We start from the raw sequence: 26,981 nt of genomic DNA, 5'->3' as shown, positions 1-26,981 counted from the left end.
GAGATGCAGAGGATCTCTGATGAGCTCTTGCATTCGTTACCTGGTGAGATCCCCAAAGCAGAGACCCTAAATAGCCAGAAAAGGAGGTTTGGCTACCTAGGAAGGAGGATTGGCTACCAAGAGAGGTAAGAGCCTATCAGAAGGAGCCTCTGACGTCACCTGCTGGCACTGGCCACTCAGAGCAGTCCAGTGTGCCACAGACACCTCTGTTTCCAAGATGGCAGAGGTCTGGGACACACTGGAGGAGCTCTGTGCACCTCCCCTGGGAGGTGCAGGTCAGGGGAGTGGTCACTCCACTTTCCTTTGTTCAGTTTCACGCCAGAGCAGGGCTGGGGGATCCCTGAACCAGTGTAGACTGGCTTATGCAGAGATGGGCACCATCTGTGCCCATCAAAGCATTTCCAGAGGCCGGGGGAGGCTACTCCTCCCCAGCCTTCACACCTATTTCCAAAGGGAGAGAGTGTTACACCCTCTCTCAGAGGAAGTCATTTGTTCTGCCTTCCTGGGCCAGGGCTGCCTGGACCCCAGGAGGGCAGAAACATGTCTGAGGGGTTGGCAGCAGCAGCAGCTGCAGTGGAGACCCCTGAAAGGCAGTTTGGCAGTACCCTGGTTCTGTGCTAGAGACCCGGGGGATCATGGAATTGTCCCCCCAATGCCAGAATGGCATTGGGGGGACAATTCCATGATCTTTGACATGTTACATGGCCATGTTCGGAGTTACCATTGTAACCATTATGTACAGTGCACACGTGTAATGGTGTCCCTGCACTCACAAAGTCTGGGGAATTTGCCCTGAACGATGTGGGGGCACCTTGGCTAGTGCCAGTGTGCCCTCACACTAAGTAACTTTGCACCCAACCTTCACCAGGTGAAGGTTAGACATATAGGTGACTTATAAGTTACTTAAGTGCAGGGGTAAATAGCTGTGAAATAACGTGGACGTTATTTCACTCAGGCTGCACTGGCAGGCCTGTGTAAGAATTGTCAGAGCTCCCTATGGGTGGCAAAAGAAATGCTGCAGCCCATAGGGATCTCCTGGAACCCCAATACCCTGGGTATCTCAGTACCATATACTAGGGAATTATATGGGTGTACCAGTAGGCCAATGTGAATTGGTGAAATAGGTCACTAGCCTGTTAGTGACAAATTTGGAAAGCAGAGAGAGCATAACCACTGAGGTTCTGGTTAGCAGAGCCTCAGTGAGACAGTTAGTCGTCACACAGGGAACACATACAGAGCACATACTTATGAGCACTGGGGCCCTGCCTGGCAGGGTCCCAGTGACACATAGACTAAAACAACATATATACAGTGAAATATGGGGGTAACATGCCAGGCAAGATGGTACTTTCCTACAAAAACTCCCCACTGAAAATTAAGAGCACAACTTGAGAAAACTGAAGAGTGATTAAACACTCTTTTTAATGACATGACAGTTTTTTATCTTTTGTACATACGGTGCATGTTAGGAAAGTACAAGTTACTCCTACTTACAATGCATTAAGTTAGTTGTAATTAAAAAAATGTCCTGGCCTTTACTACTTAGGATCTAAGTCAGAACCTTAGTTCCCTTTTCTTTTAAGATCTTTGTTTGCACTTTTATGGACTAGTATTAGTCACATTATAGAGTCTGGAGAGTGTTCTGAGCTTGGAAACATTTTCGTAAATTGTGTCTAGAAAAATATAGTTGAAACAGTTTGGGGTATTGTATGGGAATGTCTTAGAATGTCTTATTTGCACAAGATCTGTCTAAAACTATTTTTTCAAAATCACTGCTAATGGCTCTCAGTCCTCAGAATTTGCAATTTACATTTTCCCCACTAATAATGAACTAATTAAAAAAGTTCGATCTGTGACAGTTGTTGGGCAACTTTTATACAAACTGAGATGTCTTTAATAAATGTTGAATTACATTTTTTTGTGTATGTGTAATAATTTATTAAAATGTCATTGATGTGTTTTTAAAAGCTGATAAATGAATTAGTATAAACAACCAATCAAGTAAATATAATATTATTATTATTATTATTATTAATGTTGTTGTTGTTATTAGTATTCCATATGGTTTCATGTTAACATGAAAGCATAGGTAAAATTTATTTTTGCGACGTTTGAGATCAGATAGTATTCATATATTTCAACAAAGCGTTCCCCCACTGAACGTTGACTCAGTAATGTAATTCAAATATATATAAAATTATGATCAAGGAACTGTGAATGTAACTGAGTTTCTTGAGGTAATAACATCATCTACTACAGAAAAAGGTAGCCTAACATAACGGGCCTCACTTGTGTCAGCTGTTCTGTCTTGTGAAAACAGCTGCAATTAAAGTCTAACATCCATGAGGTAGGAGGCATATTGTATGCAGAGTAGAATTGAGAATTCGATGCTGATTTTATAATTTTAGAATTGTCCAAATATGTTTAACAGTTTATAGATAACCAATTGATTTACATCAAAATGAATACAAATAATAATTTAGGTAATATTGGGCTCCAATGAAGCAGAAAAAAACAGAAATAAATTAACATCTCTAGCTAAAGCTCACAAGAGGACCAGCTTGAGACATGTAATAACTTTTTTGTGACTGCACATTATAAAGTCTTTCTGAATTGTGGCTCTTGGGAGCCTTGCTGTGGCTCTGAAAACCCACATTATGAAAGCCAAATTGGTGATTTTATCAAGATACTTTGTGAGTAAATTTGTTTAAAGGATAAAAAAAAAATCACTAATTAATTAGGGAGCAGTTTTCTTAGATATGGAAAAGTTGTCAGAACTATTTCTAAATATATTAATTTAGGTTGTGTTGCTATAAAAAGGCCTTCTTCATCTTTGCACCTAGGATATCCCCAACAACTACTAGCTCCAGGTCATATAGCCTTTTAAGAATGATATGTTCCACAATAGTTCCGGGTCACACTATGGAATAGCAGTATAAATAGGATGAAAACTTTGACCATGGTGTCTGGCAAAATGTTCTTTGGATTGTTGCGTCTCTCTCTCTTCTTCATCTGTTTATCAGCTTTTGCATTCCTGCACCTTAAAAGATTTGTTCCCTTCTCTATCCCTTGTGTTTCCTTTTGCCCAACTTCCTCCTTATCATTAACTCCCTTGTTTTGGTGGATTGTGTTTATGGTTGTTTTCCACCTGGGAGAAGTGCTCCATCATCACTTTGAAATTCGAGAGGTGTCCTTGTACTCCTTGAGGTTCATCACAGCCTGACCTTAGCTCATGCTACTAGGTTAACGTATACCCTTTAATTGACAGTTACCTTATCATCATTTTCATCAACAATCTTATGTCTTCTCATCCGCTCCAGGGTGTACTGATTTAAAGGTGAGACACTGAGGAGTCACACTTTATGCTGAGAATTGATGTGACCTTGTACCAGTCACTGACAAAATGTGCTCTCCCTCTCTTTCCTAGTTTCTTTCTTCATTTCCCATTTGGCCTGCATTTGTCAGCCTTGTAGTGCTCTAGGGCAGTCTCTATTGGAAGGGCGTGGTTTGCATTGACTCTACCTGCCAGGTCACGCATTCCAACTGGTCTAGGCAGTAATCTAATTCACGTTATGTCAGAAGAAAGTTCTACAAAAACCTGGACCCACTTTGCTAAAATAGCATTTTATCTGCTCTTTTCTCTTGCGTGAAGGCTTATCTGTATTAAGTGCTTTCTCAATGTTTTGCTACAGCTTAATGGGCACTACCATGTACCAACTTAATATAAGGCTTGCTTTATTTTCAGTGAGTGCATTGTCCCCACATGACTATTATTCAGCACATTACACAGGGTACCATTCATTCATCACAGATCTGCTATGCCAAGTATGCTTTATGGAACATAGGGTCTCATTATGATTTTGGCGGTCCGAGCACCAGATGGGAAATACGAAGGTGGGGAGTCAGCCGGCAAGCCGACAGCCTCCCCACCGCCGTATTATGAGTTTCCCACCGGGCTGGCTAGGCTGGATAGTGGAAAGGGAAGTTGCGATCAGCACGATGGTGCCGACATCGGCAACGCTTTGCTTGACTATAACTTGCATCTTCCCAAACCCCTCAGGATTTTTGATCCTGGTGGCGGTTTCCTGGCAGTCTGACCACCAGGATCATAGGGGGTCATTCTAAGTCTGGCGGGCGGCGGAGGCCGCCCGCCAGACTTCCCCCACCAAAATACCGCTCCGCGGTCGAAAGACCGCTGAGGGTATTTTGGGATTTGCCCTGGGCTGGCGGGTGACCGCCAAAATGCCGCCCGCCAGCCCAGGGCAAATCATCCTTCCCACGAGGACGCCGGCTCAGAATTGAGCCGGCGGAGTGGGAAGGTGCGACGGGTGCAGTGGCACCCGTCGCGTATTTCAGTGTCTGCATAGCAGACACTGAAATACAAAGTGGGGCCCTCTTACGGGGGCCCCTGCAGTGCCCATGCCATTGGCATGGGCACTGCAGGGGCCCCCAGTGGCCCCGCGGCACCCCCTACCGCCATCCTGTTCCTGGCGGGAGACCCGCCAGGAACAGGATGGCGGTAGGGGGTGTCAGAATCCCCATGGCGGCGGAGCGCGCTCCGCCGCCATGGAGGATTCACAAGGGCAGCGGAAAACCGTCGGGAGACCGCCGGTTTTCCGCATCTGACCGCGGCCGAACCGCCGCGGTCAGAATGCCCTGCGGGGCACCGCCGGCCTGTCGGCGGTGCTCCCGCCGAACCTGGCCCCGGCGGTTTCTGACCGCCGGGGTCAGAATGACCCCCATAATCTGGCAGTCGGACCGACAAGATTGCGGCAGTCGGACTGCCACCACCATTTACAACCTCAACACAATATACACAAGTAGGGAACCTAGAAATTAGACAGAACATCTCATATGCCTTGAATATATGCATATAATATATACATACATATGCCTGGCTCCTAGATAGCCTACTTCTTACAAAGTACGACAGTGCCCTCAAGACATGGTGCACAAATACCCACAGGTAATTAGAATATCGTGGATACATCACATGTATCTACCAACACTCACAGATGCTATGTAATCATGTAACACATGCTTTGTACACTTGCCATCTAGAATTGGAACAGAGAAGCATGCAACACAGCACATAATGCAGAACAACTCATGTACACTGAAAAGGGCACTGTGTAATAGAGTTGACTATCATGGTGCTTCCTAAAGTACTTCCCACTATGATGTGTAACATACCAACATGCAACAGAACACATAAGTGTTGCCCATGCATGCATACACACACACACACTCCGAATGCAGCGTTGGTACACAGTATCAGCTGAGTGCATGCATGTTCCTTCATTTCTAAACACAATGACAGATATGACATTTAGAAAACACTATGGCCCTCATTACGAACCTGGCGGTCTCATGACCGCCAAGTACACAGTGGCGGTCGGACCGCCAACAATGTGGCAGTCTGAGTGCCATATTACGACCGTGGCCGTAGTGCATCGGTTGGACAGCCAGCATCACCAGGATTAGTCATCTCTGCGGTCCTAATATGCAAGGGCAGCGCTGCTGTTTACAACTTTGTTCTTCACCAGCGATTTGGCGGAGAAAGGGTGCAGGGGACCACAGGGGGCCCCTGCACCAACCATGCACTTGGCATGAGCAGTGCAGGGGGCTCCCCCGGGTCAGCACCATTGCAAGGGTGCTGGTGCATTGCCTTCAGCTCTATTACGAGCCTAAGACAATGCTGTAGGCCATTTCTTGCTAGGCCAGTGGGCAGAAACTAAGGTTTCCGTCTGCTGATCCATAGGGAAACTCATAATGGGCCCAGCAGGGAGGCAGCCACAATGGAGGCAACCTCCCCATCGGGATTTCGGCGGACGGGCTTTTCAATCCTCCGAAATTGTAGTGAGGCCCTATTTCTCCACTTCCTGCACTAGTCACTTTGAAATGGCACTCAAGCACACTGAACACCTTAGAAAACATTCACATTAAGCCATTAATCACAACCCACGGATATACTAACAACGATAAACAGAAGAAGACATCTATATCACAGACATATAGGCAGGAACTCACAAAGAATACTTCCACCAGAGTTCAGACCTGCCGTGTAGACAGTGATAAGAGGCTAAGGGGGTCATTCTGACTCCCTCCGGCCGCGGTAACCGCAGGGCCGGCGGGAGCTGCCAGAATACCGCTGCGCGGTCATAAGACCGCCACGGGTATTCTGGGTTTCCCGCTGGGCTGGCGGGCGACCACCAGAAGGCCGCCCGCCAGCCCAGTGGGAAACACCCTTCCACAAGGATGCCGGCTCCAAATGGAGCCGGCGGAGTGGAAGGGGTGCGACAGGTGCAGTTGCACCCGTCGCGATTTTCAGTGTCTGCATGGCAGACACTGAAAATCTTGGTGGGGCCCTGTTACGTGGGCCCCTGCAGTGCCCATGCCATTGGCATGGGCACTGCAGGGGCCCCCAGGGGCCCCACGACACCCCATACCGCCATCCTGTTCCTGGTGGCCAAAACCGCCAGGAACAGGATGGCGGTATGAGGGTCGGAATCCCCATGGCGGCGCAGCAAGCTGCGCCGCCATGGAGGATTCCCCAGGGCAGCGGAAAACCGGCAGTACACCGCCGGTTTTCCGTTTCTGACCGCGGCAAATGCCCTTGGGAGCATCGCCAGCCTGTTGGCGGTGCTCCCGCGGTCCCCGGCCCTGGCGGTCCATGACCGCCAGGGTCGGAATGACCGCCTAAGACTATTTTAAACTGGTGGGCATCAGACATGTGACTGACCAAAGAGAGGCAGAAGCAGCCAATACCCTCCAGACACACCTCGCAGATACCAGAACCAAACACCCACAGCTCAAAAAAGACAACAGTTCCAATCAGCCATCCAGCATCACTACAGATGCACCTTTACCATATGAATCTAGGGTCCACCCTTACACCAGGCATGTTACACTACAACATCCAATAAGTGGATTAAACCATAAAACCCAAACAAATAATGACAGGGTGAATCAGACTCTGTAAATGTCAGACTCAGGTAGAATGAGACCCTGGGCAAAGGACAGGGGAAACAGGCCATACTATTCGCAACTGTGTGCTAAACTAATGCCACTAAAATAACATGGCATATGTTAGATGCCTCACAATGAAATATATATTTTTCCTGAATGTGTATGGCAGTGAAAAAATATGCAACTTAACACGGATAATTTTATGCAGTACATATGCGTGTCTTCCTCCCCTTGAGGTAACTTCATAGATCAGTTGTTGGGGGTGACAAGGAGAGTCATGGGCAACCAAGTGAATCCTAAACTTCAATTAAAACTTTATAAAAATCCGGGGTTTGTATACTCTCCACAATATCCAATATATAAAAGTAAAAGCCAAATCCTCAGCCACCTAACACCTCCCCGCTGAGGGCTTCCAAACCTAAGACATCAAGAATAGATTAATATAAATAAGATGTCTGCCAACTCCTGCCCCCACCATTCTCAGGGCTCCCCATTCTCATTCTCAGATGTACGAAAACAGCTGTGGCACCCTGCCGCCCTCTCAGAGCTGCATCATGTTCTGCCCCCAACCGGAGGATATTCTGATAACATTCTTGGAATCTTGCAGCCTGTCCCATCTCCCTCCAGAGACGTCTTAAGGCATGGGCAAAGTGGGCTCTGGCCCAAGCCTCCAGCCTTTCAGGGCCCCCCTGAGAGAGCCGGTTCTGTTCTGCAGAGAGTCTTGTCCTGATGACCTTTAATTATTCTTAAATAGATTGTTTTAAATACCTTTTTCCTTTTTTTAAGTGTTGGTGATGTGTGAGAGTCTATTACAGATATTATGGAGAGAAATCTATGTTTATGCTTCATACATCATCCATAAAAAAAGTTTATTTTAGATCAAAACAGGACCTAACATACGAGAAATGGGAGAGTGTCACAGAGACTATTTGCAGTAATATTAGTGAGCTCCTGCTGTTACAATATTGAAAAGACACGTCGCTATCCGTGAATATTAATTAGATGTAACACATTTAGAATTTGGACGAGTGTGTCTGTCCACTGTCAGTGACCTGGCCAAAGAGGGCATGCAAGGGCTGAAACTGGATCATAATTTCAAAGCTGTACGAACAGAGCCCCCCAAAATAGGTTTGGCCCAGGCCCCCAAAATCCTTAACATGTCCCTGCCTCTCTCAGGTCTCCTGTCTGCTTCTATCCCAGGGCCTTCAGCTCCTCGCCCTTTGCAGAGAGAAGGGAGCAGCCTCAGCAGCACACAGCAGCACCTCTGGATAGAGCTGCTGCTGAATACAGCTGTACATCTTCTATTCATCCTGGGACTATAGGGGCGCCAATTAGTCAGAGAACAGGAGGAAAGCCTCAGGCAGCACAGACCCAGAGAGACGGGCTCTTTTCATTAGTGGACAAGGAGAAAATGATGGTACAATTCTGCAACTTCATAACACTGCATGATCATTTGAGTTATATCTTCTTCATTATTACTATGTAATTCTTGTTTAATTAGCCAAAATGTAATTGTACTCTGTTGGTGAAATTGGGCTAGAAATGCTTGTTCTCATTCCCCAAGATGATTCTACAATCAGCCTAGCAAAGGACAAAGTAGCTGCCGGCATTAAAATATGGATCAACTGTGACCTTCATTTTGAAAAGTGGAATGCCTGCAGAAGTGTGTTAAAACACCTTGGCACTTATTGAGGAAACGTTTTGAGGCGTAAGGCCCTGATTATGAGTACAGCGGTCCTGGGATCAGCGTACCCGCGGTGGCGTTCGGACCGCCAGATTACGTGGATGGAGGTTGGACCGCCAAAGACCACTGAACACATGCCGACGTAGTGACCCCGCTGCCGACATGACCAGCAGCCCGGCGGTAGTGTCATAATAAGGCGGTCGGGAGGCAGCAGGCTTGGCGGCATCCTTCCAACCATTGTTTTGGCGGTCTGGGAGGCCCCACCGCCAAACTCCAAATCGGGGCCTAAGTCTTGCTTAGAAATAAATGGATTACTTACACGTGACGGATGGGGCATGACGCACTGTAAATATTGCAAGAGGTAAACACTAACACGTACACTACATGTGCATAGCTTAGTGGGTGTCCAGAGGGAGTCTGGGAAGTTAATGGAAATAGATTGATTATTAGGCCAGCACCAGGGTGGGTGTTTATTACACAAGTGTGGTCTGCGAGTTTCCGGATGTCGGCCTCCTTACAGTTCAGGGATGTTCCTTCTTCTCCCACACCCACAAGCTCACTTGTTTTGTTGCATATGTTAGTCGGTGGTGGTAGCTTGCAAGCGTCCTGCATGTGAGTGCACAACTTGTTTACTCTTTGCATTTGGTATGAGTGTGCGCCTTGGATGGATTTGTTAGTAAGTAACTCAACATGAGCTGCACTCGTATGCAAAGCGCTTGCAGAAGTCCACATCTTCATGCAGACCCGCGGGTAATCTCCATGGATTTAAAAGTCTTTTGAGAGAATTACACACACTTGAATAGGAAAAAACCAAGCGCACAGACCTGCTTGGGCTCAGCTTGGCTTTCTCACGTTTATCTTCACATCTAACTCACACCTCACACGATTCTAGCGGAAATGTTGCAGCAAATGCTGTAAAGTGTATCTGGTTGTGTTTAGAAAGGGGGAAACAGGTGTATCGCAAAAGAAACTGCTAAGCGATTAAGTAAACATGTTTAAGTGTCCCAGCACCAGTGCTTAATTTGTGCTTGTTGTTTCCGGTGCTGAGCGCCGGCACTTATTTTTGAGGTCTGGCGCTTATTATTCTGACCTATGCATTTGCTGCGAGCAAAAGACACACATAGGAAAGACGGAGGAAGAGAAAAACAAAAAAGCGTCACAACGGGAGAAAGCAGAAAGCTGCAGGAGTGAGCTAAAGGGGCAGGAAGTGACTGTAAATGGATAAAAGAAGCCCGAGATGCTATAGGATTAAGCTGCCTCAGTATTCCGTGTTCGCACATTTAATTGCAGCAGCCGCGTGTTTAAAAGGAGGGCTTTGAGCACCGGCATATTTTTATTTACAAATTAAGCACTGCCCAGCACTACCAAGGGCACAGTGCATGCGGTGAGCAAACTACGCAGAGGCAGCGATAGGACATTATACTTTGGGAGGTTTGTACACTTACACAGGTATTTTCAAACATCCATAATCTGAGCACATATGAGACAGAACAATGCGGGGACCGTTCACTAAAGCATTTATGAGTACAGGAAGCAGTGCTACAGGAGGACTCTTTTACGCACTATCACACGGCTTTGTGAATAGGCGGTGCTTTAAATCGAAATATAGAAGTGCAGGCACTCGCTATTCAGAGTGCTTGTTTGCTTTTGAGAAGTGCTGGAACTCTCCGATTAAATGAATTGCAGAAGTGCTGATTAGTGCAGGTACTGGCCCATTAAATGAATTGCAGAAGTGCTGAGAAGTGCAGGTACTGTCCCATTGAATGGATTGCAGAAGTGCTGAGAAGTGTGCGTACTGTCCCATTAAATGAATTGCAGAAGTGCTGAGAAGTGCAGGTATTGTCCCATTAAATTAATCGCAGAAGTGCTGAGAAGTGCAGGTATTGCCCCATTAAATGGATTGCAGAGTGCTGAGAAGTGCTGAGAAGTACTGGTACTGTCCCATTAAATGGATTGCAGAAGTGCTGAGAAGTGCAAGTATTGTCCCATTAAATGGATTGCAGAAGTGCTGAGAAGTGCTGGTACTGTCCTATTAAATGGATTGCAGAAGTGCTGAGAAGTGCAGGTATTGTCCCGTTAAATAGATTGCAGAAGTGCTGAGAAGTGCAGGTACTGTCCCATTAAATTAATAGCAGAAGTGCTGAGGAGTGCAGGTATTGTCCCATTAAATGGATTGCAGAAGTGCTGAGAAGTGCTGGTACTGTCCCATTAAATGGATTGCAGAAGTGCTGAGAAGTGCAGGTATTGTCCCATTAAATGGATTGCAGAAGTGCTGAGAAGTGCTGGTACTGTCCTATTAAATGGATTGCAGAAGTGCTGAGAAGTGCAGGTATTGTCCCGTTAAATAGATTGCAGAAGTGCTGAGAAGTGTGCGTACTGTCCCATTAAATTAATTGCAGAAGTGCTGAGAAGTGCAGGTCCCTGTCCAATTAAAGAAGTGTTGGTACCCGGTACCGGGGGGACTCTACCCATTTTAAGCACTATAAATGTGCTCTTATATGATTAATCCAAGCACTCATAAATTACGACCATGAATAAGTGTAAGATTGGGAGGTCGTTATTTACAAACGAGTTTGTGACCCCTGACCCTACGTTAATTAAGAACTTATAAATAAATTAATACATAACAAATTTAGAAAATTGTTACCAAATTGGGCGATATGTATTAGTAATATATTTCACTGATTGTGCTCGTTACAGGAACATAATTAAACACAACTTCACAAAGCATGAATCGTTAAAAAATATATCACTGAGTGTATCTGAAGTTGAAAATAAAGTTTTACTGTTTTACTGCTAAGAGTCAGACTTTAAGTGGCAGAGAGGAAATGCAGAAACTTTTGAAAATAGTTAGGATGACAGCTGTGAAAGGAAGCAGTCACCTGCTTTTATCTGATCAAGAAAGCAGACAGGTGTAGGGTTAATTCAGTGAGACGAGGTGGGGAGTGAAATGCAGATGGCAGACTGAGTGCCCAGGGCCTAGTGTCCATTCTGCCCCTAGTAGGCCAGTCCCATGCCCGCATGGAGAACCTGTGACCACAGTTCACCAGTGTTAGGTGGACTACACAGATCCCACTCCAGGCCAGGATTGTTACCTACGAGGCTCTACGTATGGGACATCCACCTTATCTGTCTAGGTGACTCACTCACCATCTGTCAGGAGCGAAGGCACTTTATCTGGAAAGCCCAACACTTAACCTACCTCTGGCACTTAAACAGTCTTCCATTGGCGCAGAAGTAGTCGATGGACCTCCCTCCTTCCCGTACTGAGCATCCCTACAACCTGCCTTGGGCCCTCTTTGTTTCAGGAATCACAAAAACGCACCTTGGGAACTAAATTTGGATTTATGTGGTGTTTTCCTTTATCAGTCCCATCAATCACAATTTCCTAACTAACCTCCCCAGTGGAGCCAGCCTAAATAATCTTTCACTGTTGTGTGTAAAGCACGCTAATGGCTTTTAGGCATAAGGAATGTCACCTGCGGCTGCTGGACACTGCTGTGGCAACAGAGCAGAGCCACTCAGCCCTGCCAGAGGATGAGACTGGTGGAGTTTGAAATGTTCTCCCTGGCACACAGAGAAGCCATACCAGACCATGTTTAGCCTCTGGTGATGTAGGGACTTTGACAGCTTGATAAGTAGGTGGCCTGGTGTCCTGCTGCTGCCTTACAAAGAGACACACTGCAAGCCACCACATCAACGAGCATCATCATATTCCTAGGGCGCTTGCTGCAGAGCAATTAGAGTTACGCCCAGTGCTTAATTTGTGCTTGTTGTTTCCGGTGCTGAGCACCAGCACTTATTTTTGAGGGCCGACGCTTACTCTTATGCCTCAAGCATTTGCTGCGAGCAAAAGACACATATGGGAAAGACGCAAGAAGGAAAAACAAAGAAGCGTCATAAAGGGAGAAAGTAGAAAGCTGCAGGATGAGCTGAAGGGGCAGGGGGTGGCTGTAAATGGATTGAAGAGGCCCGAGATGGCTTCAGGATTACGCCACCTCAGTATTCAGTGCTGGCAGATTTAATTACAGCAGTCTCGTGTTTAAGAGGAGGGCTTTGAGCACCGGCACCTTTTTATTTACAAATTAAGCACTGGTTATGCCCATTCTGGGCAGAGTCCAGAGATCTGATTTCATGATCATATACAGTGCCAGCTCCACCCTGGTCACCCAAGCATGAATCGGTTCAAAAAGGTAACCCCTCTGGACATCACAGTTTCCAGTTCAAGCAGCAGGAGTTAATGTTTGTTAAGTTACTGTTCGGATATGGCACAGAAGAAGATCTTTCCTTTGATCATTTTTAGTTCATATAATAAACACATTCAGGACCGTCAGGTGTACAGCAGAAGGCCCGGGATAGAACAATCAGGCTGAAACACATAGGAGGTTGCTTGCCTTATTATGCAAAGAATATTTGGCCTGGAACACTGTGCCAACGGGTGACGCCCATAAAGGCATGGAAAAGCAAAAAAGATAGGGCCTGATTCACAAATATAAACTTGTTATTTGTGTGGTTACTTTTTTTTTGCTTTCCAAACTATGAGTTAATAGTAAGTTTGCGACTACGGAGACTCCACAGTCGGGGCGGAGAACTCTGCACATGAAAAGATAGGACATTACTTTCATATTTAAATTTTGTTGCCTGACCTCTGAGGATCTACACACCCAAAAGATTTTAGTGCAACTTGTATCTGACTGTTCCTTGATATCATCACAGACACATTTACTTTCCTTAACTCTTCATCTGAATACACAATGGATGTTTGTCAGCTCTCGCCTTTAAGATAATAACTTTATCTCCATATTACAAAATGTAATATTAGATTTAATTCTGGTTAGCAAATAGCCCTCTCACGTAAGTATCATTTTTCATGAGGATACTATCTTAAAAATTCCTCTGCCCCTCTGGGTAAGGTACACACTAAACAAACATCAAAAATAAAATAAAATAAATATTATGGCAATACTGCCACAAAGATCAGCAAATATTATAGAACTGGAAGATCAAGTCTGGCAGTTGCAAGATAAGCATTTCAGGCTGTTAACATCTAAATGAACCATATTGTTTCTTAAGAAATAACCACAGCACAGAGCCATGCCAGGGAAATCTGCCCATTAACATCGTGAAAAACAAGCCAAACCCTGGCTTGATTAACACAAAAATGGAAGCTTAATCTTAAATTAAACAATTCAAAAAATTGTTGAGAAATCGTCAATAAAAAAAAATGTTCACCATAATGTTTCATTAATATTAACATTACAGTTGACATATATTTATAAGCAACACATTATCCAGAACTTTGTCTCAAAAGTGATAACATTAACACTATTACAATTATTGGCAAGGATGCTGTGAGTGTGATGTAGTATCTAGATTGCTGGGATGCCGTTGGAAGGTACTGGGCATTGACCCTATAGTCTCTGCCTGAAACCAAATTTAAAAGACACCTCGAAATTTTAAGTAGCAAATTTCAGTATTCAAACTTAGGGCTTGGTTTAGGTCTTGGCGAAGGGGAATACTCTGTCACAAGTGTGACAAATATCCCGTCCGCCTTATTAGGATCCCATGATATCCTATGGAGATCGTAATTAGGCAGACAGGATATCTATCACTTTTGTGACAGAGGATTCCCTCAGCCAAGACCTAAATCAGGCCCTTAGTCCTTAAGTTACAGACAAAATATGGCAATCATCAGGAACTTACTAGGACAGGTCTCTGCAAAGTCGGTCCTGGAGAGCCGGGTCCATGCCAGATTTTTAGCATATCCACATTTCAAAAAAATTGTTTCAGAAATCTACAGTTTTCTAAATGTGGATATGCTAAAAATCTGGCATGGACCCGGCTCTCCAGGACCGACTTTGCAGAACCATGTACTAGGACAAGCGGGTTTTTAAGATTTAAGAAATATTCATGGCTCAGAGATGTTTGTGATAATTTCTCCATACTTCCTGGTTAAATCAATCAAGGCTTACCTTGCTGCAGAATTTTCCCAAAGGACTTGTTGTGGCTGGTGCAATTCCACCTCCGGGACCTGAACTGGTGCTGGCACTCCCGCACTCCCAGCTTTGCACCCTTGGCAACCTCGTTGACGATCTCAGGTTCTGTCTGGCAAAGTTCGGCCTGCTTCCCGGCTAGCCGCTTAGTCTTCCGGCAAATGCTGTTGGGGTCCATCACCAGGGGGCTTCCAACTGCCCTGTGAAGACAAGGCAAAAAGGAAGCAAGGAGGTCGCGAGAACAGGTGCACTTGGCATTTCTGACTACCACACCCCACACCCAGCCAGCCATTCCTTGAAGTATATGAATTAATGGAAAACAAAAACTCAGACGCGGCATTGGAGGAAACCAAATCACAGAAAAACAATTTTGAGGAAAAACACATTTAAAGAAATACGAATAAATAAAAAATCTAAGGAAACATTTTAAAGAAAACAAAATTGAAGGAACAATCTGAAATTACATTCAAAGTGGGTGGAGTTTATGGGTGGTGAGGTTTTTTTAGGGTTCCAGGTTGATAATGTTTAGGGGTTTTTAGGGCTCTGGGTTGGTGATAAGGAGTTTTGGGGGTCAGTGATGGGTTGAGTTCAGGCATAGAATGGGGTTTTTAGAGTTCAGCTAGGGTGACGTTTAGGACTGCTGAAGGTTTTTAAGATTCAGTGATAGGTAGAGTTAAGGGGTGAAGAAGATTTTTTTAGAGGTCAGAAATGGGTGAAGCTTTGGAGGGTTTTAGGGGTCATGGAATGGCTGGAGTTAATGGCTACAAATAGTTTTAGGGTTCAGGAATGGGGGTTTAGGGTAGTGAGGGGTTTTAAGGGTACCGGGATGGGTGGAATTGCAATGTAAAAAGGGGTTTTAGGGTTCATGGCTGAGTGGAATTTAGGAATGGTGAGGGATGTTTAGATGGGTGGTGTTTAGGAGTGGTGAGGGGTTGTTTTAAGATTCAGGGATGGGTGGAGTTTAGGGGTAGTCAGTGGTTTTAACGGTTCAGAGATGGGTGGTGTTTAGGCATAGAAGGGGGTTTTAAGGTTCAGGAATGGGTGGAGTTTAGAGGTCATTACTCGTTACTGGTTTTAGGGTTCAGGGGTGGGTGACACTTAGGAGGAGAAAGGGCTTTAAGTGTTTAGAGATGGGTGGAGCTTAGAGGTTGGGAGGGGGTGTAGTTTAGGTGTGGTGAAGGAGTTTTAGGGTTCAGGGATAGATAGAGTATAGGGGTAGAAAGGCCTTGTAGGGCTCAGGTTTGGGGATAGTTTAGACATAGCAAGGGTTTTTCAGAGAGCAGGGATGAATGATGTTTGTGGGCTGCGAGGGGGTAAGGAATGGATGGTGTTTAGGGATGGTCAACGGTCATCGAATTAAAAACATCCAAAGTAATTGTTTGACAGTGTAAAAGACTTAACCCCAAAATTATGTCCCCTGAAGTAAAGCATGGAACAAATTCCTCCATAAATACCTCTGACAAAAATGTTTCTGAAAGTAAGACCTGCAACCATTGCATTTGCAACACATAAGCATGCGAAAACCAATTTTGAAAAAAGGACCTTCAATAAATTGGATACTATGAAATGGTATATGCCATTAATCCTGTAAAATTCCATTACATAGATTCGATGACATTGTTTATTGGTAATGGTATTCCATGATTTTTTTCTGTGAAATCATATACGACTGCAATTCAGATGTTGAGTTGCCAGCAGTACTCTAGGATTAGCAAACTTATAAAAGATGTCCTGCAAACTTGGTTTAAGTACTTTTTGGAAACTATAGTGTTACACAGCTTAAGCCTAGGGTAGCAGTCTAGGAAAAAACACAATCCAGAACTCTAATATAGAATATGGGGGAAATCAAAATGTGTAGTCAAGTTCCTCTTAAAGAACATAAAGATAAGACAGAGCTGTGGAAATGTGCCATCCCATCCTATCTGAGGTGTATGGGATACTTACCCTGATTAAATAGGATACAAAAAGTCTCAGGGGAAGCTCTGTGACCATATGAAGGTCACGGACAGACAGTTCACCTCTGTAAAGTCATAGAACACTGGTTATGTCCTGATAAAGCATGAGAAAGAGGTGCTTTATTCTGTATAATACAAAGTGCCCTGCCTTCCGTAGAAGCACCTGGATCTTGCCACGCAGCAATCCGACCATGCCTGGTGCATATACCCCTTCTTTGCCCATAATACCTCTACTATAAACCATACTTTGTGGAATGTTAGCATATGGTGCCATAACACTTGAGCTACAGTGGCCAAGATGTAAGCTTTTGTTTATCAACATATTATATACTATATAAATGTACACCCTGCACTCTACCATTATTCAAACTTCGTCACGCTGTTGGCATTGTGCTAAATAGACTCTTCATTCTCATAGAGAATATGCAACTTTTCAACAGATAAAATGCAATATCCTTGTAGACTGATATTACTGCATCACAATTAGAGCTCCCCTTCAATTCTCATGCACTGCATCTAACACTTCCCACCTAGGCCAGATGACAAACACAAAGGCTAACAACTAAACGCCGGCATCAGGATTGGTACCTGTCCATCCACCCTCAGATGGAAAGTAGAGGCAAAATCCGTTATAAATCTCTCACAGCAGCAAGTTGGCATCAGCACATCTGGAGCACCCCTCCAGATCTCATACACAAACACTTCCCACATGGGTAACACTATAAATCTGTGCTATATGAACCATGCACACAAGTTTAGAAGGCTCTTACTCAAAGCACGTAAGTATACACAAACTGGTCTGCATCTGTCTATGTGCGTCTAGGCACAGCCAGAAGGTCACCACAACATTACTGGAGCACCCATCAGAACCTCATACTCAACACCCAAACACTTCTCAGATAGGATACTCAATGATCCACACTCTACCCACCACACAACAGACAGTAGACTCCTACTTGAGTACCCGGGACCACCTCTTGGACCAATACAGGTCTGAGGTGCCAAGAAAATATCACAATACAATACAGTACAATGAAATCAATTGAACAAAATAGAATTAAAGTACTTGAGTATGCTTGTTTGCAAAAGCATGTACTTAGGCATGGTGTCCCCAATAGCATAAGGGGCTTTTGTAACTCTGTCCACCACCTTTTTCAGTTCAGACCATACTTGGTATTTTGGATCAGTTGATCCAAACTGTGCCAACTTTCCTTCTCTGCTCCAAATCAAAACTCAACCTACATCATCTCCACTTCCTTATCTGAGAACATGCACAGTGTCTTGCCGCTCACTTTAAAGCCTTTCCGCATTAGGGTTGTCAGATCGTTCCATGGAGGTGGGAAACATTTTTGTCAGTTCCACTTTTTCATTCAACAAATCAGTGTATTCTGGTTGATTTAATTTTTAATTTTAAGAGAACCGTTTGAACTAACATATGTGAAAACCATAAAATGCAAAACAGAACAAGCATGTTTTCAGATCATGTGTCCACCAACACTGAGAAGATGAAAATCTGAGTAGATTCAATCCTGTGACCTTATAATCAAACGTAAAGAGCTACATTGGCTATATTAATTCACCAAGTCACCAGATCCAGCTGTGCAATATTTCAGTGAGCAAAGTAAAGGCGAGAGCAGAAGAAATCATGCTCTGACTCCTAAATCTTTATGGCAAGTCCATCCCTATGCATAACAAAGTTGGAAAAGCAAATCTAAATTATACATTGGGTCCTGCTGCCCGTGTTTTAATCACACCCACTGTGGTGAGCCTCATCCATCCTAAAGAGGCAGCAGAACTGTGCAAGTCTGCAGGTCCCAGGCCCAGCTCTCCCTGTGCTGCTGCATCGCTCCTGCTCCTGTCTTCTTGCTTTTCCCCCATTTTGTGAGTGCCTTCTCCTTGCTTTTTCCTTGGTCTCACTTCTTCCGTCTTACTTTTATCCCAGGTTTTTTGTGTACCTTCCCAATGCCTTTTTCTCGTTTTCACTGCTTTCTCCTTGTTTTCCCCCATTTTGTTTTCTCCCTGCTGTTTCCCCTATTGTTTGTGTGTCTTCTCCTTGCTTTCTCCCATTTTTTGTGTGCCTTCTCCATGCTCTTCTCTCATTTTCACTGCTTTCTCCTTGCTTTTTCCCTAGTATCTGTGTGGGTTCTCCTTGTTTTTCCCTCGTTCTCACTGCTTTCTCCTTGCTTTCCCCCCATTTTTGTGTCTTCTACTTGCTTTACTGCTTTTGCCTTGCAGCTCCTGCATGCCACCTGTTATTTCCCACCTCCCGCCTTGCTCCAGCCACCACCTCCGAGCCCCTCTCCCTTCTCCGCGGACCTACAATTTGGAAGCCGCAGCACGACGCCATTGACCAGGTCCCAGGCCAAGCTCTCCCCGTGCATCACTCTTGCTACTGAGTTCTTCTCACTTTTTCAATGCCTGGAGACCCTCAAGGGTGATTTGCTGTGCTTTATAAATCCTTGATTGATTGAGTCTGTGTGCGAGTTAGTGGTCAGAATTTAGAGCTGACATCTCAAATATCTGGATGTAAATCAGTTGGTATTGTTGCACAGAGCAGTGATGGCTGTAATAATCCTTTCCGGTGCAAAATACTTATTCTCAAAGATCAGCAACAAATCCTGTATTATGTATGCTAATGAAGCAGGAATCCTTCTGTGAATCCATGCGAATGGCTGAAAACACAGAATGAAGGCCTGTGAAGGACAGGAGGCATGCTTTTCCAAAGAGCAGTGATTGCTGCCCTTGTCCGTGGGATCATGCGTGGATTTCCTGGGCTGCTGTCACCCAGCGCCCCCCCATTCCTCAGGCCTGGAGTCAAACCATAGAAGCTGTCCCTGATGGAAAGTTTCACTTTGAGTAGGGATGCCATCCCTTTTGTGTGTTAGTATTACATTAATGCTTGGAGTGGAGGAGAATGAAATTGCATATTTTACTTTACAAAAAAATCCATGAAATCTTTAAAAAATTGTGCTTTTCTTTGTTTACCAATATGTGGTTTGCTAGTAGCATATGTGACTTGATTAACACAAGTGCTCACCTTGCTTAAAAAGTCTAGTAATATAATGGCAAGAAACTGCTTTGAATAGAAGCAAGGTATTTTCTGTGTTAAAACAGTTTCCAGTTTGTATCTGGCAAACTTTTTTTACGTGAGATGAGTTCACACTTCAAAATCACAAACTGCAAAATGTTGAGAAATTTTATGAATTTCGTGTATTATACCTTTGCAATTTATATTTCACTCAGTCCATTCTGAAGCTGGTGTATCACAAGGTGCTGTGGGTACATGAAAACAGCCTAGGGCTACACATAAATATTTCAATAATGAAAAATTAGGGCATTGGGGTCCTTCGCCGGTACTTCAGGTGCCCATTTTCTCTTTTCTTCTTCTTACTCTTCCCCTCCTCTCTCTTTCTTCACTCTTGCATATACTTGGAGAATTTCTATCAGTGTGCTTTATATAAAAACCTTGGCAAGTAGCTAAGGAGAGACAGTCGTGCCAGGGATACTGGAGTGACCTATGAGCTGCATGCACAGAAGGATGTCCAACGAGGACAAGTCACAGGCAGGTCTATGAATCCTCAACCCTTACTGCAGGGTTCACTTGAACTATGGTCAGATAAAGTGGTCCCTGCTCAGTACACCAAGGTGTAGGGTCACAGTACTGCACAGAATGAGATGCAAACTTCAGAAAACTGTAAACAAGTAAAGTTTGCAAATTTGTAAAGTCTCTTCATTCACAACGACAGGAACTAATTAAAGTCTGTGAGTTTTGTGAAGTTGTGAAGTTTAAGACTAAAGGGCTAGTTTTCAGCCACTCATGGGAGCATAGATCCATACCTGCTGCTTCGAAAGGTGACAGCTGCCCTGTAACTGTATGACAGCAGTCTCCCATCCATGGACCCTCTTGCAGAGTCCTGACAGACTACCAAGCCATCTTGCCTGACCACCCTGTCCCCGGTTCATTCTCATTGTGGAGTGCCCCCACTCACACCATCCTCCACTTCTGCGCTGTTTCTTCGCCCCTTCGCAGCATCTTGTACCTGCAGCACCGCATTCTCAGAGAGAAAATCCAATTAGTATGAAGTGGAATGAAGTTGCAACATTCCACACAACTTTGTCACATGTAAAACTTCAACCTGCCCCAACGTTCATCAGTGGAGAAAAACCTTTGCAGGCTTCTCTAAGAGAGTGGAAGCAATGTACCAGAAGTTCAGTTCCAAAAACACCAAGTACTGGGGTGTGAAGTGACGAGGTATGAACCACAAAATGAGAGTGCTCAGGAAGACTAATCCGCATCTCTTTGCTACACAAAAGGCCTCTCAGAATTTCTAAAGGTAGCCTGGTCTCTCTTCTTCACTTCATTGCCTGGGTCTCCTCCCTCCACCTACAGGAATGCAGCCTCTATATACTTCCACTCATTTCTTTACGCTTCCAACCCCGGAGCTAATCACCTCTCCTTGCTGCGTGGTGTTCTAGCAGTAGCATGGCAGCTGACATTCTGTTCACCTGATTCAAGGGCCTATCACAAAGTACCTAAGCACTATCCCCCATTCAAACAATGATGTTTCTTTCTTCAGTTCTGCATTCTCAAAGTGCATGATATTGCAAAAGTCTACTCAATGATCCTGAACCCATGCATGAAAATGTGGACCTTGACTTAAATCTTCTGATTGCTACCCCTCCTTTTCTTTGACTGACCATGTCCTTACTTTCCACCCCCATGCCTTCTTGTGTGACGGTGGATTATTAGTTGAAGTGTATGATAGACCTCTTCTAGCAATAATGGCACTCTTCCAATAGACCTCTTCTAGTAATAATGGCACTCTTTCAATAGTCCTCTTCTAATAATAATGGCACTCTTCCAATAGTCCTCTTCTAGTAATAATGGCACTCTTACATAGTCCTCTTCTAGCAATAATGGCACTTTTACAATATTCCTCTTCTAGTAATAATGGCACTTTTACAATATTCCTCTTCTAGTAATAATGGCACTCTTACATAGTCCTCTTCTAGTAATAATGGCACTCTTCCAATAGTCCTCTTCTAGTAATAATGGCACTCTTCCAATAGTCATCTTCTAGTAATAATGGCACTTTTACAATAGTCCTCTTCTAGTAATAATGGCACTCTTCCAATAGTCCTCTTCTAGTAATAATGGCACTCTTACATAGTCCTCTTCTAGCAATAATGGCACTTGTACAATAGTCCTCTTCTAGTAATAATGGCACTCTTACATAGTCCTCTTCTAGTAATAATGGCACTCTTCCAATAGTCCTCTTCTAGTAATAATGGCACTCTTCCAATAGTCCTCTTCTAGTAATAATGGCACCTTTACAATAGTCCTCTTCTAGTAATAATGGCACTCTTCCAATTGTCCTCTTCTAGTAATAATGGCACTATTCCAATAGTCCTCTTCTAGTAATAATGGCACTTTTACAATAGTCCTCTTCTGGTAATAATGGCACTCTTCCAATAGTCCTCTTCTAGTAATAATGGCACTCTTCCAATAGTCCTCTTCTAGTAATAATGGCACTCTTCCTTACTTGGTCCAGTTAGGTCTCAATAATGTAAACCTGAACTTAGCCCTTGGTAGCTGTAGCATGGAGCATACAGACATAACTTAGTAGAAATATGGAAAGCATTTATCGATGCTGAAACAGTTAAAAAGCAGAAAACACAACACAATAAACACTCTACTCCAACTTAGAAAAATAGAAAAACATTTCATGAACAAATAGACACCAAAACAACAAAGGTAGATGTAGAGAACTTGAAATTTGATTTTTCAAAGTTTTAGATGTTTCTAGAGCCAAAAAGTGCAACAAGCCGACTATGCATATCTCTCTACACTAGTCCGGGTCAAAGTCAAAAGTTAAGGTTGACAACAGTGGAGCGTGGTTTGGATGCAGAATCTTTTTTTCCTTGGTCAAAGCCCTGGGCACACCCCTGAGGTGTGTCTAGGGAATTGAGGAATTTCCCCTGAAAAATATGATTTCCCTTGTCTGGTATTGGTGCCACTCTGGCTACTTGGAAAAGGCAGGAGCAAGCCTAGGTGTGAGTCACATCTGCCTGTGACAAGGACTGCCCCTTTGAAGCTTGTACAATAGGTGGGTACATCTCCCAAGCCATCTTGTCAGGAGGAGGTCACACCTCCTCCCAGCCAAGGTTACTTTGTTCCCTTTCGTGAGAGCAGTTCATAACTCCCAGCTGGCTGCTGGGCTACACTTGGGTATTATCTTAGAAAGGGCTATCAGAGGCTTGAGGCAGGAAAATGGGAACTTGTTCAAAGGGGCATTTTCAAAATTGTCATTTAAAATCCAACTTTACCATCAGATTGTATTGGGAATTCCTATTCTTTTGAGCCTTTGTATCATGGCTCTAACTATTCTCATACTGGAGTTATACATTAGAAGGTGTTATATTGTAACCCAGTACTTTTCTATAGGAGAGCCAGCCTCATCACAATGCAAAACAACTTTGAAGATTTTTCACTGCTAAGACATGTAAAAGTTAAGCACATGTCCTACGGTTTAAATACCATGCATCCTGCCCTATGAGCACTTAGGGCATACATTAGAGGGTGATTTATAAGTCTTGAAAAGGAAGGTTTAAGCGTACATACTCATGCTGCACAGGCAGGCCTTCAGGCATGCTTTGCTTTCTCACTTTTGTGGTGATACAATAGGTGCTGCGTCCACTAGTAACATTTAACTTACAGGCCTTGAATCCACAGACTACCACATATTAGGGACTTGTAGGTAAGTTAAATACGCCAATCAGGGATTAGCTAAATCTGCATGTTTATAGGGATCAGAGGACATATACTGGGTGCTAGATGGCAATGCAGTAGTGTTAAAAAATACATACACCAGCAGCATCAATCCAAAAAGTGGGGGGTCAGCATGCAGCATACATTCCTCTTCTAAGTACAGTCTACACTAAGTCATGCATTTGTTATCTCTATTATCATAGCCCTACAAATTGCCAACACCTAATCTTAAAAATCACAACCTCTGTTTCTTTGAAAGTCATCACCTGTATCCTAAGTCAACTTGTCAAGTCAGACATACTTAGAAGCACAGCTAATCACCCCGTGGGTATCTAGGCGCTGTGCTGCAGGATTCTAGGTATCCTAACAATATCTCATCTGCTCTAGCTGATTGACTCATCTCACCAACCATCTGCATGAACTCACATCCCCACCCCCCCACTATTGGTCACACCTAGCTTCTACTAATGTAATCCAACACAAAGACACTGGAGTAAATGCATGGAATGGTTTCCTTTAGACCACAAGACTAATATCAGTAATCTACAATAACCTGTAACAAGTGAATTAACCAGTAACCTTGAGGTTTGAAGCAGCGTGCTGCCTGGCATAAAACACTACAATGCCTAGCCTGCAGAGCTGGCTTTGGCCCTGGTGGTGCCCAATGCAACCAGGTTTGTTGCTAACCTCCTATGACCTCCTTCTCCATGGATTCCCTCAGTATCACCCTCAATGGTGCTCCCAATCTCTTCTTAACCCATCTCTCACATGTAATAATTTCCTTTAAAGCATTACTCATGCCAGAGTGGGGTATAGGAGAGCTTTACGTTGCACAAATGTTATAGAGTGGCAGTGAATCATGCAAGTGTGTAAATCAATGTACGGAAAATGTTACATAAGACAATGAGGGCTATCTTTAGTGCTAGGCATTAAATGTTAGAAGTGCTTGGTATGGAGCACTCAGGATTGGAAATGTGACACAGTGCTTGGGGTTGTCTTTACTAATAAGAATTTACTACTGTCCAAAGGAACCCTTTTTAGTAACTTCGAATAATGAAAGATTTGGGGAAAAACATGAGGTTCTAACTGCTTTTGCATGCAGCTCCTTGATGCCGCTTAATAGCTCACTGTGCTATATTAGGAAGATTGTAACTTATGAACTGCTATTAACATAAAGGTCTCTGTGGCCAAAGCACCAGCCTACTGAGCTATGTACATTACATACAGATCTGTGATCTGATGATGCGCCTCGCAGGCAGCACATTAACCCTCTGCGCTACTTTATAATCAGCCAAACCTGCAACTAGGCCACATGAGGCCCTTTGCAGCAGGTGGCTTTAACCCCATAGGATATTTCAAAATGCAGTGCCCTCCGCCCCCGAGGTAGGCGCCCAGTGCGGTGGCACCAGCTGCATCGCCCTAAAGCCATCACTACTTGTCACAGAAAGTAAGCATTATATAAATGATATTTCAATCCAATAAACAATTAGGAAGTGGCGGTAACCATGTTGTCACCTGGGACATCCAGGAGGAAAGAGAAAACAAGTAAGCCATCAGCCCTTCTACAGCCAGCAAATCTGCTGATATGGTGGTAGTTGATCAGGGGACGGTGTAGTAAAGAATATTTGGCTTCTAACCAGGTAATGCAAGGCGCACAAGGGAGCACCTAAGAGCATTCTAACTATTAAAGGCCTAAGTGCATGTAGGGAGGGATGTAAGTGCAGAAATAGCAACTAACCAGTAGTTAGGATTCTGTCCTGTATCTCTGCATCTATTTCAATTTCATCCCCGTGGACTGGAGAATGTTTGTGCTTATCTGGTGCTCCGGGGTGGAATTGTGCACAGAATTTCCAAGTCCAAGGGTATTACCGCTCAGAATCACCACCTGCACTGAGCAGCTGGTAGCCTGGCAATGGGGGGAGTTAATTGCTGTGACTGGGGGGAGGGGCGCCTGGTATTACCGGTTTCTTAACTATCCAGCCTTTAGTTATGATGTGTTAAAACCATCCCTGGCCACACTTATGAAAAACGAGGTTCCCAATAAAGCAGATGTTTCATGTGTATTACAGTGGTGTGCAAAATAGCTTCATGGTGTGTTTCCAAGCCATTTAATAAAAAATGACTCCCCACGTAGGATTTTAAAATTAAAAATGTTGCTGAAATCTAAGTTGTGAAAAGGCACTTTTAATCTTAATTACTCCTAATATTCGTATTCCTAATATTGTGCCTGTCTCCTGTTTATATAATTGAAGGTACCCAGGATCTATGTCCTCCAAGGCACTACTTAAACTGGGTGACTTCGGTAATGTATAAGGTAGACTTTCCCTCATGCCAAAAGCCTTGACGTGTCCTGGCTGCAGTTTGAAGCCATAGCAATTCAGAGTATATTGTGTCACTGGTACACCTTCTCTGCTATATTGTAATGAGTCACTAGAAGGTCAGTTGCTAAGTTGGAATTAATTATTTATTAGCATGTTTTATGTGCAGAACATAATAACTGGGCGTTGTTAAGTTGTCTCCCAATGCTCCGAGTTAAATATGCCATTGCATCAGGTCAGAAAAAAATGGGAGGGGGTGGCCCACAACTTTCCTACAATCACAAAATAGAAAGTTTCATGTTCACAGTGTTTCCCCTATTACAGCCGTATTTTATATGTTGCCTTAGAAGCGTTTAAGTAATGTGCTAGTTCGTTTAAGAAATTATAAATAGTGTTTTGGGAAAAAAACAGGTATTCTTCCTTGAAAGCCAAAAGAAACTTATTTTAAAAAAATAAAAAAAGTTTGAATTGTTTGTTAAAATCTCTTTTGTAGTTTGCTTTAATCAGTTATAATTTAGCTATTAATTACAGGTCTTGCTAAAACTTTCTAATTAAGTAAAACAGTATTTTTATACTTTGGTTATTTAAAACGTGGAGTTTGTTTGCTGAAAGTTATAACATTTCCTAACTTTTGCAAAAGCAGACATCATTTGTATAAAGTTACAAGGATTTGTGTACGTTTTTGAAAAACAAGACTATCTGCTTTGAATATTTATTCAAGTTAAGTGGAAAGCGTTTTCAAAATAGGGCTGCGCAGCCGGATTTTTTTGGGAAATGGGACTTTCTTCAACTTACCCTATTCACCCAATTGAGAAGAATTTATCTTATTTCAGCATATTTATATGCAGCTTCATATAAAGCAAATAACTGCCCACTAACAGTGGGGGAACCACAAATATGTCTAGACACTAGGCAATTAACACAAATCAAAGATTAACACACACAGGTAAACAAACACACATCCATGTACACACATACATGTGCACACTCACACGTGTACTACGCACCCACCCGCTCACACTCACTTGTTCTTAGTGGTAGCATAGATCTGTAATTGGAGGCCCTGACACTTAAGAACTATCAGGGAGAGCACAGATCCATGTTGAAACTAGAGTAAAACAGAATTGAAAATAAGTGAGAAGAAGAGCACTTTGATTCTCCAGCCTCCCTTTTTGAAACAAAGAAACCTTGGAACTGTGCCTACTCAGATAGTGAAGACTGACTCTAGGGTTTGTTGTCAAAGGAGAACTACAGCTTAACCTACATTTTAAAGTGTGGAACAAAATATTAAAT

General features: G+C 43.7%; 1 protein-coding gene across 3 annotated transcripts in view; it reads right to left on the bottom strand.

Annotated features, from left to right (window-relative positions):
• The window catches only part of WNT6 (Wnt family member 6), a 331,238-nt gene that overhangs the window by 142,320 nt on the left and 161,937 nt on the right, over positions 1 to 26,981 (bottom strand). For 2 of the 3 annotated variants that reach the window (XM_069227120.1, XM_069227122.1), the window contains exon 2: positions 14,626 to 14,846. In XM_069227120.1, the coding sequence (XP_069083221.1) occupies positions 14,626 to 14,846 (221 nt within the window). The remainder of the gene's footprint in view (positions 1 to 14,625; positions 14,847 to 26,981) is intronic. The other variant, XM_069227121.1, reaches the window with a different exon arrangement.

The sequence above is a fragment of the Pleurodeles waltl genome, chromosome 3_2, assembly GCF_031143425.1.
Source record: "Pleurodeles waltl isolate 20211129_DDA chromosome 3_2, aPleWal1.hap1.20221129, whole genome shotgun sequence".
NCBI lineage: Eukaryota > Metazoa > Chordata > Amphibia > Caudata > Salamandridae > Pleurodeles > Pleurodeles waltl.
The sequence above is the reverse complement of the archived record's forward strand: the minus strand, read 5'-3'. Positions and strand labels throughout refer to the sequence as shown.